This window comes from Malaya genurostris, chromosome 3 (genome assembly GCF_030247185.1).
Source record: "Malaya genurostris strain Urasoe2022 chromosome 3, Malgen_1.1, whole genome shotgun sequence".
NCBI classification, from domain to species: Eukaryota; Metazoa; Arthropoda; class Insecta; order Diptera; family Culicidae; genus Malaya; species Malaya genurostris.
Window position 1 is genome coordinate 191502340 of NC_080572.1, and position 16372 is coordinate 191518711.

Below are 16372 nucleotides of genomic sequence, written 5' to 3' on the forward strand. Positions count from 1 at the left end.
TGTAATATGATACATTTGAACTAGCCATAAGGTTTGGAATAGACCCGATAGCAAGGTACTATTCAAGTACAAATTTGTCGTACCCGAGTTGTGAATCCAATCGTGAATGTGAATTGAAGTCACATAAAGGATCCAACACTGTTCAAATTGGTTCTGTCTACACCTGATATGATTGAGTGAAAATCTAACCAAGGAAAGTCAATAAATAGCTTACGAGTGAGATAAGGAAAGAAAAAGGACAAACTGAGTTCGACACAACAAGAAAAAAAGGGAAAAGAGAAAAAGAGGAAATAAATAAAAATAAACGAAATTTTTGGTGGTTTGGAAAGAGGTAGGAAGGTAGGAAGGTACTGGCAGGGAGGCTGTGAGAGGGGTAAGTATTACTTGCATGCAAACAAACGTACAATGGCCGGCCTATGTAGCACCCAGATACCCACTTTGGCCATCTGAGCTTGAATGCCCTTCGCTTGGAGACCTTTGACGGCTCCCTCGGCGCACGCCGGTGATTCAAAGTCAACAAATCCGTAACCTGAAAGGAAGCAAGCAGCAACGCAGGAAGCGTTGAGGCGTAAAAAAAGAAAAGGAACCGACGATGGGTTCGTTAATTGAATGGGATATCTTGTATTGACCGTGGGCTTACCTTTACATTTATTTGTTGTTTTATCTAGTATTGCCTTGGTGGAAATGATAGTACCATATCTGGAAAAGAAGAGTGAACAAAATTAGGCTTAGAATATGCAAATGTTAGAATATGGCTGGAAGTGATTTCTAAGGGGAGCTTCTCCTGTGAAGGGATTTATCGTTCTTTCATTTCGAGCGCTGGTTAAAAAAAGGTGAGTTGTCTAATTTTTAAAGTTATTATGCCTTATTAGTGACTGCTACAGCTTAAATTTTATGTAAAATTATCCTCAAAATGAGACAAAACTGTCAAACTAGTGTACATTATAACAGAAGAACAGCTTAACCGATTTCAACCAAATTTAAAATTTTCAGTTTTTTCGACAATATCTGTCAAAATTGACCTTAAAAACAGATTATGTTTCTAAACATAGATTCCGCACGGTAAAGCTATCCAACAGGCTGTTAAAGATTGTTAAAATTCATTCATTTTTAACGGAGATATCGATATTTTTGTGTAAGCGACTTCTCCCTTTATTCCAGTAGTAGGAGTTTTACGCGCTTGATGATAAAACGATGTTTCGGAGCAAAGTGAAACACGATTTTCAATACTGTTTTATGCAATTCTTTCTTAACACTTAAAAGATTATGCACAGCACCCTTTTTCATGACTTTTAGATTTTAGCACGATTCGTTTTTGGTAACATAATCGTTCGAACATGACATGTGTATTGGAGAGATGGCAGTATTTTCAAATTCAAAACAATTTCATATTTATATTGATTTATACTGCTTACAGCAATAATTGCTGGAAGAACACAACTACTTACACCCGTATACCAGTCGAAGATGTTCGTCGAGATAAGCAAATTTGTGTGTGAAAAATAATTTCAATAGTTTTTCTCGGAGTCCTATACTCCCATATAAGATTTCTGAATTTCATTTGGATTCGACTTCTGGTTCCGGAGCAACAGGATAATATATATATAATGAAATTAAAATAATGTCACTAATTTTGCTAGTAGATGGCTAAAACGATTACGACCATCTACCATTCAAATTAAAGGTTTAAGGTCCCATAAAAACTGCTTGTTTTTTAATCAGATGCGACTTCCGCTTCAGGAGATACATATTTCACATAAAATAATTTTCATAAATTTTTTCGATCCCGGAAGATTTTAAGAGTCGATGACCCAATAAACTTTTTTATCAGTTGTTTAGGGGAGCAATTCCAGAAATGCTTAGCAGATCATCGGACTCGACCTTCTCCGATTTGGATGAAACTTTGCACATGGCTTCAGTATGGCAAACCATAAGTTTTGAACCGATGGAGAGGTCAATCCGACTCACGACTGATTTTTAAAAAGGGCGTAGGGAATCGATTGGACACTTTAAAAAAAATATACACCGAAAAAATTTTTTGAATTTTTTTCTCAATAATTATAAACAATCCGAAAAAGTTAAATAAAATAAAATCAGGGTTTTAATTTTATTTATAATTTCTATTTCAAAGCTGTTTTTAAAACCTGCAGATTGATGGCTATCCCATCCGTGCCTTTTGAAAGATGAAGAAGTTACAGCTAAAACAGTTTACGGGTGCATGCAAGTTTTTCTCGTTGTAATTCGGAAACCGTTCATCGTACAAAAATGGCGTCCAGGAAGAAGTTGTAGGGAATCAATAGAGCACTCTAAAAAAATATACACTGAAAAAAAAATTTTTTTTCTCAACAATTTCAAAATTAACTAAAAAAATTTAATTAAAAAAATCAGGGTTTCGATTTTTTTCGATAATTTTTATTTTAAAGCCATCCAATCCGTGCCTTTTGAAAAATGAGGAAGTTACAGCTAAAAAAATTTACAGATATTTTCAAAATTTCAAGTTCTGATTGAAAGATAATCATTTAAACAGTAGTACTAACAGTAGAGAAAAATATTTGGATATTTCAAGAGGTATAAAAAAGCAAATATTCGTGTTGCCGGCGGATGAAGAAGATCCAGAATTACTCAAAACGAAAGCAGCAGAGTTGGATGAAGTGAATACTAAAATGATAGAACAGTTTGCTAAGCCTGATTGCAGAAATGAAAAAGTACGTTTTTTGTCAGTCTTGCCAAACTCGTGGTCAAAGGAGAAAATAGCCACCCAATTCAAGGCGAGCAAATACATTGTGTCGGAGGCAAAAGAATCAAGGTGCTCAAATATTTCAACAGCGATGACGTCAGCAGAGTAATGCCGGGATCAAGAGATTGCGTCACATTCAAAATGAATGCTAAGTGTGAACGCAAACAAAAACGATTGCTTTATTCATCATTGAAAGAAATTTATTCGGATTATAAGGAGGAATTTCCAGATCGAAATATTGGATTTAGTACATTTGCAGCATTAAGACCAAAACACTGCAAGTTGCTTGGAAGTTTTGGTTCACAAAAGATATGTGTTTGCACAATCCATGAGAGTGTTTCATCAATGATTCATGCTGTTGAAAAATATTTCAAGTATCATGATAAGAATTATTATTTAAAAAAGCTATTATGTGACTCATCGAAAAGATCCTGCTACCTCCGTGATTGCAAAAGTTGTCCAGCGACACAAGATCTGGGGAGAAGCGTTTTAGACAATTTCGAGGAACGTGATTTGACTGATATAAGATTTGAACAATGGGTTTCTACTGACAGATGTGATCTAGAGAAATTTGTCAAACCAGTAGAAGAATTTGCAGCATATTTTTGCGTAAAATCAGAAAAAATTGTGACTCCTGATTTTATTAAAAATCAGCAATCTGATTTTCTTAAAAAGGCAACATCTAATTTAAAGACAGGAGAAATTGTAATTATTTGTGATTTTCCAGAAAATTTTTCATTTGTGCTTCAGGATGCTGTTCAACGTCACTATTGGAGCAATGATCAAGCAACCATTCATCCGTTTGAAATTTATTATAGAGAATCAGAAGAGCTTAAACATTTAAGTTTCATTGTGATTTCAGAAGTGCTTAAACACGATACCATCGCGGTTCAAGTGTTTATTTCACACTTGATGTCATTTTTGAAAGACAAAATTCAAATTAAAAAAGCAATATTTATGTCTGACGGAGCTGCCTCGCAGTACAAAAACAGAAAAATTTTGGCAAGTCTCTGTAAATTTAAATCAATGTATAACATTGATACTGAGTGGCACTTTTTGCAACTTCTCGTGGTAAAGGACCATGTGATGCACTCGGGGGTAATTTAAAGCGAATGGTACGACGTGAAAGCTTTACTAAACTACATGAACACCCAATCACAACTGCAAAATAATTATATGAATGGACAGCGCAGAGACGTCGAGATGCATTCACGATCATGTCTTTTTGTTACGTGTCACAAGAAGAATAAGAACGGGGTGTGACCGAGTGGAGTAGTGTTTATAAGGATACCAAAATGATTCCAGGCACACAGAAATACCATTTTTTCGTTCCGATTTCAGAAACCACAATCGTCACAAGACTGTATTCGAATGATGGTGCACGTAGTACTCATACAATTTTCAAAAACTTAAAACCTTAAATATAATTGTGAATTATTCATGATTATCTTTCAACGAGAACTTGAAATTTCGAATAAATCTGTAAATTGTTTTAGCTGTGACTTCTTCATTTTTCAAAAGGCACGGATGGGATAGCCATCAATCTGTAGGTTTTAATAAGAGCTTTAAAATAAAAATTATCAAAAAAACGAAACCCTGATTTTTTTAATTTAACTTTTTTGGTTCATTTTGAAATTATAGAGAACAAAATCATTTTTTTCCAGTGTATATTTTTTTAGAGTGCCCAATCGATTCCCTACAACTTCTTCCTGGACGTCATGTTTTAGCTGTAACTTTTTCATTTTTCAAAAGCAAGGATGGGATAGCCGTCAATCTGTAAATTTTAATAATAGCTTTAAAATAAAAATTATCAAAAAAAAAATCCTGATTTTTTTTATTTAACTTTTTTGGATTATTTTGTAATTATTGAGAAAAAATCAATTTTTTTTTCAGTGTATATTTTTTAGAGTGCGCAATCGATTCTCTACAACTTCTACCTGAACGCCATTTTTGTACAATTAACGGTTTCCGAGTTACAACGATTTGAAAAAGGCAATTTTTGTGAAATGCAAAAATACATACGCCCTTTTTAAGAATCAGTCGTGAGTCGGATTGACCTCTCCATCGATTCAAAACTTATGGTTTGCCATACTGAGGCCATGTTCAAAGTTTCATCCAAATCGGAGAAAGTCGATTCTGATTTTGTCACTTTTTCGTCTACTCATTCCTGGAATTTCTCGGTTTGGTTAGAAGCCGTTTTTGTGTTTTGGGCACATAACCGATTTCACTATTCTTTACGTTTCTTCTTCTTATTTCAGTTTTACCGGTATTCGGTTTTCGATCCCGGAAAGTACCCACAAATTTTATTTAGAAACCACTACGATTTCTCTAAGATAGCTACAGGGATTTTCAAAACATTCGAATTTAATGAATTGATTTACAATCCATGAAGTGCTCACAAGTTCCTAACTCATGCCACCCCGTGCGTCTATGATGACGTTTGGTCAACAGAACAGTGTCGACTGGGTGCTATCGCCTTTTGCGTCAGTAGCAGAATAAGAGGGTGCGAATTGGTTTGTATGTATGCATTTGTAATTCATTTGAAACGCGAAAATTATTGAACATCCTTCAAAGTATTTCATCTGAAGAACTAAATACGCGTCGATTGTTTGCCAATTTCATGGGATCAAAAGTATTTCTGTAATTTTTGAATCCATTTGATACAAACATTTCATTTAGGCGGGGCTGCTCGATGGAACGGTGACCTCGGAACTCGATTTGCTCTGTATACGAAATGGGTAATCGGAATTCGATTGAGTCAACACCTGGACTAATGTTACGAATACACACACAATAATCGCATCATTATCTGCAATTAATTGCTAAAAAGTTACAAAAACTGTCCATTTTGAAGCCAACCATTGCAGGAGGTGAGTAATGGGTTGTATACGAAAATATGTAACGAGAAAAGTTCACTATCTACCGTCGTCCGATATGAAAACTGCTTACGGCCGGAATGACAGAAACAAAGGACAGTATAATGCTGTGAACAATAAGAAGACGAATTTCGAAATGAATAAAAGGATCGTTCCCACCGAAAAAGAATACAATCGCTGTTGACTTCAAGCAGTGTAAAAATCGACTTTTAATACAAGAAATTTGAAACTTTTTAAGATTCATCACGATATCGAACATGTGCATTTGCTTCAACTCAACAAAACGACTAACGTAGTCTACTTTCAGGTCTATAAAGAGTTGAATGAAATTTAATTCACTAAACACAATAAAAATGTGCACTAAGTGGATTACCGTAATTATAGAAGTGTGTATGCTCTGTCCTCAGCCGCTGGTGAGGATATTACTCGAAAAACAATGTTGCAGTACGGAGAAATGCTTTTCATCGAAACGGAACTATGCTCACTTAGAAAAAATCATGTAAATTTAAATCATCTGACATATTCAATCATATTTGAAAATAACTTATCATTAAGCGTGCTCTTAATTTACAAACCTATAATTTTACTACGAATCAATTGGGATCGTGTACAATTAAAACATGCCATAATTTTCCTAGATGAGACAGAAGCCTACATTCTCCGATTTGGATGAAACTTTGCACATGGCTTCAGTATGGCAAACCATAAGTTTTGCACCGATCGAGAGGTCAATCCGACTAATGACTGATTTCTAAAAAGGACGTATGTATTTTTGCATTTCACAAAAATTGCCTTTTTCAAATCGTTATAATTTGGAAACCGTTGATTGTACAAAGATGACGTTCAGAAAGAAGTTGTAGGGAATCGATTGGGCACTCTAAAAAAATATACAATGAAAAAGCATTTTTTCTCAATAATTACAAAATAATCCGAAAAAGTTAAATAAAAAAAAAATCAGGGTTTTAATTTTTTTTTAATAATTTTTATTTTAAAGCTGTTATTGAAACCTACAGATTGATGGGTATCCCATCCGTGCCTTTTGAAAAATGAATAAGTTACAGCTAAAACAGTTTACGGGTGCATGCAAATGATCAAGTTCTTCTCGTTGTAATTAGGAAACCGGTAATCGTACAAAAATGACGTCCAGGAAGAAGTTTTAGGGAATCAATAGGGCACTCTAAAAAAATATACACTGAAAAAAAATTGATTTTGTCTCAATAATTTCAAAATGAACCAAAAAAATTAAATTAAAAAAAATCAGGATTTCGACTTTTTTTGATAAATTTTATGTTAAAGCTCTTATTAAAACCTATAGATTGATGGCTATTCCATCCGTGCCTTTCGGAAAATGAAGAAGTTACAGCTAAAACAATTTACAGATATATTCGAAATTTCAAGTTCTCGTTGAAAGATAATCATTTAAACAGTAGAATATTATTCTACAGGTTAACGGCAATAAATTTGTTCATGATATCCTTTCTTCTAAAAGTAGCTATTCTTGAGATACTTGGATATTTAATTATAACACAATATTTTTATATTTCCATGAATTGTTTATTTGCTTGCTATAACTGCTGCGTCCAGTTTGTTTCTTGGCTTTTTTCCGTCCGTTGATTCTCTTGCCTCCGACACAATGTATTTGTTCGCCTTGAATTGGGTGGCTATTTTCTCCTTTGACTACGAGTTTGGCAAGACTGACAACAAACGCACTTTTTCATTCCTAGTGCAATCAGGATTAGAAAACTGCTCTATCATTTTAGTAATCACTTCATACAACTCTGCTGCTTTAGTTATTAGTGATTCTGGATCTTCTTCATCCGCCAGGAACCTGAAAATTTTTCTCGAGGATAATTAACATTCCGGGTTTTCTTCGTTGATATCGGAGACACGTTGATTCCTGCGATGACCTTGTTGAAGAGTTCAATGTTGTGTGCTCTTGAATACTGTACTCTTGAATACTCAATGTTGTGTGCTCTTGAATACTGATGCTTCAGAAGATGCTGAGTTGATTGATGCTGCTGAAGGTACTTCCTCTAAATCGTATTGCGATGTGGATGGTTGTGGTTGCGTTGCTGACTGCCCTTCTGTTTCCGACGTGTAAGCCCCCCTACGACAGCGTTCACAAATGCTTAACGTGGTATTCAATTTAACCTTGCACTTTTGAGCTTCTAATTTTCCAATTATGATTTCTGTTAATTGAAAAAAAATCCGGAACACACAAAACCAGGAAAAGGTTTACAACACTTTGGGAAAACCATATTGTAGTATTGTAACTGTTTCGAAAGAGATTTGTTATAAACGGATATCTGTTTTACGATGCATAGCGATTCGTCGTTGTGTTTATTCGTTTTGACGTTGTTACGTTAGTTCTACTGTTTAAATGATTATCTTTCAACGAGAACTTGAAATTTCGAATATATCTGTAAATTGTTTTAGCTGTAACTTCTTCATTTTTCAAAAGGCACGGATGGGAGAGCCATCAATCTATAGGTTTTGATAAGAGCTTTAAAATAAAAATTATCAAAAAAAATCGAAACCCTGATTTTTTTATTACCTTTTTTGGATTATTTTGTAATTATTAAGAAAAAAAAATCAAAAATTTTTTTCAGTGTATATTTTTTTAGAGTGCCCTATCGAATCCCTACAACTTCTTCCTGAACGCCATTTTTGTACAATCAACGATTTCCGAATTACAACGATTTGAAAAAGGCAATTTTTGTGAAATTCAAATGCCCTTTTTAAAAATCAGTCGTGAGTCGGATTGACCTCTCCATCGGTTCAAAACTTATGGTTTGCCATACTGAAGCCACGTGCAAAGTTTCATACAAATCGGAGAAGGTCGAGTCTGATGATCTGCTGAGCATTTCTGGAATTGCTCTATACAGAAAGGCACGTCGATCATAGTTGACAACAAATCCAACTCCTGAAAAAACAAAAACAAGACAGGAAACCTTCCTGACGATGATCCCAACAAGAACAGCGACGCCGATTCGATGGACGAAGGTGAGAATAGCGGACCATTGAGGTGAGATGAGTATTGAAAATTGCTAAAATTATTTTATCGAAGTTGATGAAGATTTGCCGAGAATTTCCGCGGTCAATTTATTTTTATTCAATGGCAAATTAAAAGCTCACCAGCCAGGAAATACGACTCAAACAGGGTATTAAAAGAGAATGGACAAAGTGACATTTTTTAGCTTGCTCCGTGTTTTGAGCAAATTCAAAACGGTGACAAAATAGGAGCAATGCTAAAAATGACAAGCAGTTTGTATTGGTCCGAAATAAATTTTTCAACTCACCTTCGGAGGAGCTCAATTATACCAGAATCAGAAACAAAGAAATAACCGTGGGCAAAATCGAACAAATGTTGGAACGAAACTAGAATACATAAATAGCAATCGGGATGATGTCGTCAGTTGCTATTATCAAAAGACTAACGGGACGATAATTTGCCACCGGCGTAGAGATGACTGTTTTTTTCCTCCAATCAAATTCATACTAAATGTGAAGCAGAAATGGCCATCCCAAAAGTGAACGGCAAACGTGCCGGTAGCATCAAGCCTTGTCTTTCCGCTGTTTGGACTGGTCGGTGGTTGAAGCAGCGAGGGGTAAGACTATGGGGCGAGGGTACATAAATCCTCTTCATTTATCGAACTACAATGAAGAGTGATAGGTTCTTTATTGGACGATTTTCATGTGGATGCTTCTACCGGGTATGACTACTGGGATCGACAGCGTTGCACGTGGACTCAAACCAACCCCGGACCATGAAGCGCACAAAAATGAAGGAATCTTGATCTTGACGCGAAAATCATCCCAACAACAGTGTTGAGGGCGATTCCTATGAATGCGAGATTGATTGCGGGATTAGTGCCTGTGTGAGTGTGAGGAGAGGGGGATGAATATAGAAGAAATGATATATCGATAATAAAGAAAATAAATGGCCAGCAATGAGTAATAGCACAGAAGATAGCTTGGCGTACAAATATTTCTAAGAGGTGGGCAAATTTATATGCAAATCTCGTATCAATGATCGGAAATCAGAGCAGTCAGTTCCATCGTTGAACATTATATCATCAACTTTCGGAAATCGAAAGTTAGCTTGAAAATTTAATATTCGAAACAAGCTATGAAAATGTCAACATTATATATCAGTCAGTCCGATATGTTCAATAAGCGCGTCACTATTGTTAATCCAATAATGATGATGTTTTGTTGATGATAAACATCGCACCGTTTGTGACCCGTTCAATGGAGCCGCTGCATGATAGGTATCAGGTCAGGACGCATAATACTCACTGTGCACACATATTGATCAGATCCTTATCGGTCGTGCCTTGCTGCAGTCCGCGGATGTAGAGGTTCGTCTTGGAAAGCTGCTCCGTCTGCTGTGGTGTGTTGCTGGGGCCCATTGTGTTGTTTGTGTTGGTATTACTCAGGCTCGTACTCAGTGTGCCACTCTGGGAGCCGGTGTTAGATGAACTGCTGGAGTTGGTGTTGCTGGGCGAGGCTGCTGTCGGTACACGCTGGCCGTACTGGAAACAATCAGAAAATGCAAAGATTAGATCCGGCAAGTCGACTTGATTCAAGTTTCGTGGTAGAAAATAAAATAACTTAAGATGGTTCTAATCATGGAAAGCTTAAACAAGGATGAATAAAAAAAACATGGGTTTCAAAAACTTACTACAGTAACAAAACATATTGTCACTCGTGGAGAGCTCCGGCATGCATATAAGATTGTGGAGGTGTGCTCCCCAAGGGTTTGTTTGCGCCAACGGTTCACCGTCGTGATTAATTCGAAAATTTCCATAACACATTTTTTCTTGCTTTTCCTTTTCGTTACTTCACAGTTTCAAAAGAGTTTGCTCACATATTACTTTACTGCGCTAGGTACCTTTGCATACCGTTTGGAAGCTTAGTGGCGGCCCACATAGGCGAAGTAAATAACTTTTCTCTGTTCCTTCCAGTAACAGAATGTAGAGACTGTTTTTTTTGCAGGGTACAACCTGAAAGGAACCTTTAAACATAAAATAGGCAGGCATGGAACGAGTGAGAGCACCGTGGCCTCGAGGATATGTGGATACATAAAAATACCGGCACTGGAATGGCCAGGATGGTACAAGGACGTGATGAAACTATGCGCTTTCATTCCATGGTTCCCCGTGCTGGAAAATATGAAATGTCTCAAACGGGACGTGATATGAAGTTGGAACACAATGTGTAATGAAGTAGGAAGTAGTGTGGCGATATAAGACATGTCTTACTCGGTAAATTTGAAAATCAAACATGTTTAATGCAATAAAATCTATAATTAACAATGAGCCGGAGGAATTATATTTTTTCTCTCGTTAAACATGTTATGCGTCCTGATTCAAATTAGTACTTTATCCCTAATCATTTCAACGACAATCGTGCAGTTAGAGACTATTCGGCAGAGAAGGATTATGAAAAACCTTAAAATTTCAGTAATCAAATAAGAGCAAGAAGGTGCACACATCAATGAGACAAGACAAGAGTCATAAGAACAAGTGAAAAACCGTTTATGCCTAAACCTTTGTCTTCCACCCGAGAAAGTCGAACTCAGACATCTTATCAATGAGAATTGTTCGAGTCTGTGGCATACCGGAAAGTTATGATATTATCTGCATTCTTCCTATTATCTTTTCGCCTTTTCTTACAAAGTCACACATCTGTGTCCAGAATCGAGAATCCAGAGCAGTTTTCTATTCTTGATTTAGCACGATAAACGTTGTCTTGAAAATTGAAATTCAAATTGAGTGAAAATTATTTTTACGTTATTGAGAAAGCTAGCTAACTGATCTTACTAAAACTAAACAAATCATCAGCCTTTCACAGCACTTGTTCAAAGTAGAAATAATGTTACATAAGAATGTGGTCACGATTACTCGCGATTGGTAAAGTGGAATGGTATGATTATTATTATTTTTTTTAACACAGAGGGCAGTAGTGTCCTTCATGCAATGCGAGAATAAATCAGCTGACTATAGTTTAGAATTCGATCTCAGCATTTTCCCAAGATGAATAACGCGCACGGTTCGCACTTCGAAGCAGTTTTTTTCTGCTCGCACCCGAAAGATCCCAAAATGACCGAAGCTGCCGCGGCGAAATACATGCAAAAGTCGAAACGGTTTGTGAGTAAATGGGCGAATCGTTTTAAAGAGGTGAAAAATGTCGACGACTTTTCCAATCGCGGTTCTGTTGGTGTATTGTTGGAAAAAAATGAAGGTGTGATTTGTGACCAAACAGGTCACAAATGGAATCCGACATCAACTTTGAGCGAATATGCTTCAAAATTGACCAAAAAAGGTTTAAATATATCGTACGGAACTATTCGCAGACATTTGATCGCAAATAATTTGAACTTTCGAAGTACTTTTCAAAAACCGATGTTGAGTGAAAAACATGTGCAAAAAAGTCTTGAATGAGCCATAGTGTTGTGACCTTGGATTGGACCTCCCAGTCGCCCGATGCCAATCCAATTGCGAACGTTTGGGCTCAAATGAAGATGAAGCATGGGAAGAAACGACCACACAATTTAAAGCAGCTTGTTCGTCGAATTAACAAAATTTGGAGGTTGTTTTCAAAAGAATCCGTGCAAAATCTCGCTCAAAGAATGCCTCGAAGGTGTCATGTTTGGATGCAGTTCTAGAACGAATCCTGTGCTTTATCCAATTAGTTGACAGTTCCAGTAAAGCTGGATCTTTCATTCGTGGTACTAGCTCTAGCCAACTCGTCCGAGATAGTTGATGACTGACACTTTCCAGTATCCGAATTTTTGATTTAAATGACAGGAGCGCAGGATTTTTCTTATGATATTCTAGCTAAATTGGGTAATATTTTGTAATCAGCTGCATAACATGCTTTATGATTGGCTTATTATCAATTTTTTTCATTATCATTATGACAATTTTGAATCACAGCACTTGCTTCTTTTATTGATATTGATTACTGCACCACCACGGTATTGCTGAATTAATTTTGAATACATCACCACTATTGATCTACTAATCAACAGAGCATCAGATTGCAAGAGCTAAAAATCTAGCATTATTTTCAATTTAATCACCCTACGCGCAATGAACATTTTCAGAAAGGTTTCGTTTTTGTTCACCGACGAATTCATTCATCATGTATTCTGCAAAGAATTGAGATATAACGGCTATGAAAAATTCATTTCCCAAAATTCTGCTAGAAAATCGTTGGCAGATATTTTAAATGTACAAGCTATTATCTTTAAATATCATCGAGGAGAATGTTCGCTAATGAACTTTCCAAACTTCAGTTGTGAATTTTTCGGCAGTGAGTTTTTTGGTCAATGATTTTTTTTATCTGAAAATCACTTGCGAAAAATCTCTGTTTTAATTCACTGTAACGATTTTCACATACGTTTGCGTGTTCATAATAGTTTCGCAGCGTCAATCTATTTTTTTTCTTCAAATAGTTGCTGAAAGCACAGTTACGATTAATTATATTTTTGAAATAAATAACGATAAATTTTAATTGGTAGTTATTTCAATATGACACAAAACAGTTTGTGTCTGAAAACCTAAATATCTATTTGGTAACAAAATATGTTATGAATAAATATTGCGATATTTACTTGTAATAAATCAGATTTTTTACGTCGATATTTGACAATGGATGAAACATGGACTCATAACTTCACTCTGAAATCAAAACGATCATTATCTGAGTTGACTGGCTTCTATAGTTTTGGATGCACATGGTATAATTTTTGTCGAATATCTTGATAAAAGAAAAACAACCAATAAGGAATACTACATAGCGTTGTTAGATCGTTTAAATGCAAAAATCAAGGGAAAACGATCGCATATGTTGAAGAAAAAATCACTGTTTCGCCAAGGCAATAAACCAATTCACAAGTCGATGGCAACGATGGTTAAATTGAACGAATTACATTTCGAACTGCTCATCCGTCGAAAACACTCTAAAACCTAGTAGTATGATGATGCCTTACTCATATTATTTACTCATATCAATTACTATAGGTTTCAACAAAACTGGTGTTTTTAATTCTAGAATAAATCCTGAAAGTATATTTAAGCATCAACTAGTTCAGTTCGTATGGCCAGAAATCAACATGAACTATGAACCACACTAAATGACCTTTTTTTAATTTTGAACACTCATCATCCTGTAACTCCGGAACCGGAAGTCGAGTACGGATCAAATTTAGCAGTTACCCATAGAATTGTGAAGTAATAATCGGTTTAGCCATCTTTGCTAAATCGGAGTGCGTTCCATTTCAAAGGATTTTAATATTGATTAAAAAATAAAATTATTTTTCCTTAACTAGTCGTGAGAAATGAATTCCAGTAGAAAATAATAATGTATGCATACACTAAAACACCAACGGCAACAAAATCTGCCGAGCCTTTTCGGCACGTATCTACTCTGTCATAGAAGGTAGCAATATATTTCACATTCCATCCGTTGGATGGAAATCGCTCAACCCAAAAGCTGTCCTTTCTTAAATCTTTCGCCAGACCTAGTAGACGTTTCTCTCGTGGGCAACAACCGCCGACCGGTAGCTCGCCGAATGTCTAAAATTTCAAACCATCAGTATGCAGTCCTGCAGAAGCAGTGTGTGGAGCCAGAAGCAGTTGCAAACTGAAGTATTTATCTAGTCACCTAGATGGCGAAGCTGATGCCCACACGGTAAATTGATTCTAACTAGAAATTTTTTTTTTGTTTCAATTATAGAGGTTTTAACATCTTAAGGTCATTCGCCTCTTCGGACCAGAAATCTTTCTGGCCCTATGTGCGGGGTTGGGAATCGAACCCAGGTGGGTTGCGTGATAGGCATCGACTATCCCATCACGCTATACCCGTCCCTCGCTCTAACTAGAAATTAGCACGACGGAAATATCTACTTATTGTACTGGAAGCCAACTAACTAATTGGTGGTAGAAAAAGTTGCTATATGTTTTTTTTCAGAGCTTTAAACTGCTCTAACTTTATTTGATTCATTGCTTGTAAATGCTGTTTCAAACCAATTCCCTTACTTAATTTAATTTACAGTGTATACTATTCTCTAGACTTTCAGGACTAAGTATAGAAGGGTCACGCTGGTGGTTCTTCGTTTGAAGTATGTCGAAATTCCAACTGGCACATTTGCGGATCGTCTTCATAGTTCACGTCGACTGCGAACTCAACTGGAATCCAGGAACAGTGTTTAGAAACTTTTTTTTTTGTTCAAAGACGTTGATGAAATGTGAGAGAAAGAAAGAAAAGCTAGCACAAAGGCTATCTAGCTTGAAAAGCGTGGAAAGAGGGAAAATTTTTCATTAAACCCTTCCAACAACGGAAATTCCTTATGTGATTTATCCTGGAGGATCCTAAAACCCGATCGACAAAGTAGATTCTGTACCTGTGTGTGTGAGCAAATCGGCGTACGGAACCGAACTACTTGAGCCCTTTCAGAGCACATTCGAAATGGCACTGGATGAGGCGGCACTGATCGATCGAATAAGCAACGGCGTGGGAGGTGGGGGGGATTGGGTTGAACACTCTCCGTTTTCGGAATCTCATTATAATGGCTCATCTCGGATGTACCAGGGCACGCTCGTGCCGAGAATGTGTATGTAAAAAACTTTAGATAAAAGTTTTCCCATGGCACTTACTCTTGTTTCCGAGCTCGTATTCGTATAACTGGCACTTTCTGTAGCTGAGTGAAATTGTTTGTAAGAGAAGTGTCGATTGCAGTTCAGGATTGGAATGAAATGGGCTCATCGAAAAACTTTCCGTACGAAGCTGGGAGTAGTTTTCCAAGTAATAAATACATGGTAGCAGCGAGCACGTCGGGAAACTTGTTTAGATTTCTCGATGCTTTGCCGGTTGAACCGTATGGTTTTCCCCTGGAAATGCAGTGCCTTTCGGATTAATTTAGGAGCAAAGTTGGAAAGACGGATTACAGATGCTCTTTCTAGTTACAAGTTCTAGTAACTCGTTAAGTTTTAATTCTTCGAAGCAGTAACAGCTGTCAATTAAACTGAACAATCTCTGCATGGCAGTTTCTTTGGGAGTTCAAGTTTTGCAATTCGAGTTACATGTTTGGTTCTGGATGAAAGAGCAACAGAGGGTTCATATGTAGAATGTAATTACGGTTGATTTGAAGTACCCTTTTCCGAACAGTCTAACAACACTACGACAACATATTTTCATTTCATATATATAAAAACGCGGTCTTGTTGGAATGAGGAGATTGTTTTGTTAACGACAAAGGTAATTTTGAAAGGGACGTTCATCTTTAACGGATCAGTTTTAAAGCTGAAACAAATCATTAAAATATCCTTCACACCAACCCCAAGCAACCCCAGTACACCTGTGACAGTCACCAACAACAGTGAAGCATCCACTTCAACGAAACCATCCAACGTATCCCCTATAGAACAAAGTACACCAGCTGCAATTAACAGCTTACCACCTAACCAACCAGCAACTGCAAACAATGTACAACAAAACGCATCTACAGCAACTAGCAACGAAATCAACAACAATACCACGGCAATGTATGACGAGACGAACCACGAACAAACTGCCCCTCAATCCTCGCAGTAGGAAAATGGAAGCTCCTCTCCCCCTAGAAAAAGGGTGACAACGAGATCCAATACAAAAAAAATTTATCTAAAAACTCAGCTAAATCGGCCACGTAAAGCTTGTACGCAAATAGGCCTGAATAAAATATCTTTTAAATGGAAAAAAAAAATGAATCATT

General features: G+C 36.5%; 1 protein-coding gene across 13 annotated transcripts in view; it reads right to left on the minus strand.

The window, feature by feature from the left end:
• LOC131439125 (protein alan shepard) overlaps window positions 1–16372 on the minus strand; it is a 553131-nt gene that overhangs the window by 36201 nt on the left and 500558 nt on the right. For 11 of the 13 annotated variants that reach the window (XM_058609775.1, XM_058609774.1, XM_058609773.1 and 8 more), the window contains 3 exons: window positions 9913–10148; window positions 641–699; window positions 405–529 (listed from right to left, as the gene is read on the minus strand). In XM_058609775.1, coding sequence (XP_058465758.1) covers window positions 405–529; window positions 641–699; window positions 9913–10148 — 420 coding nt within the window. The remainder of the gene's footprint in view (window positions 1–404; window positions 530–640; window positions 700–9912; window positions 10149–16372) is intronic. The other 2 variants (XM_058609781.1, XM_058609780.1) reach the window with 1 other exon arrangement.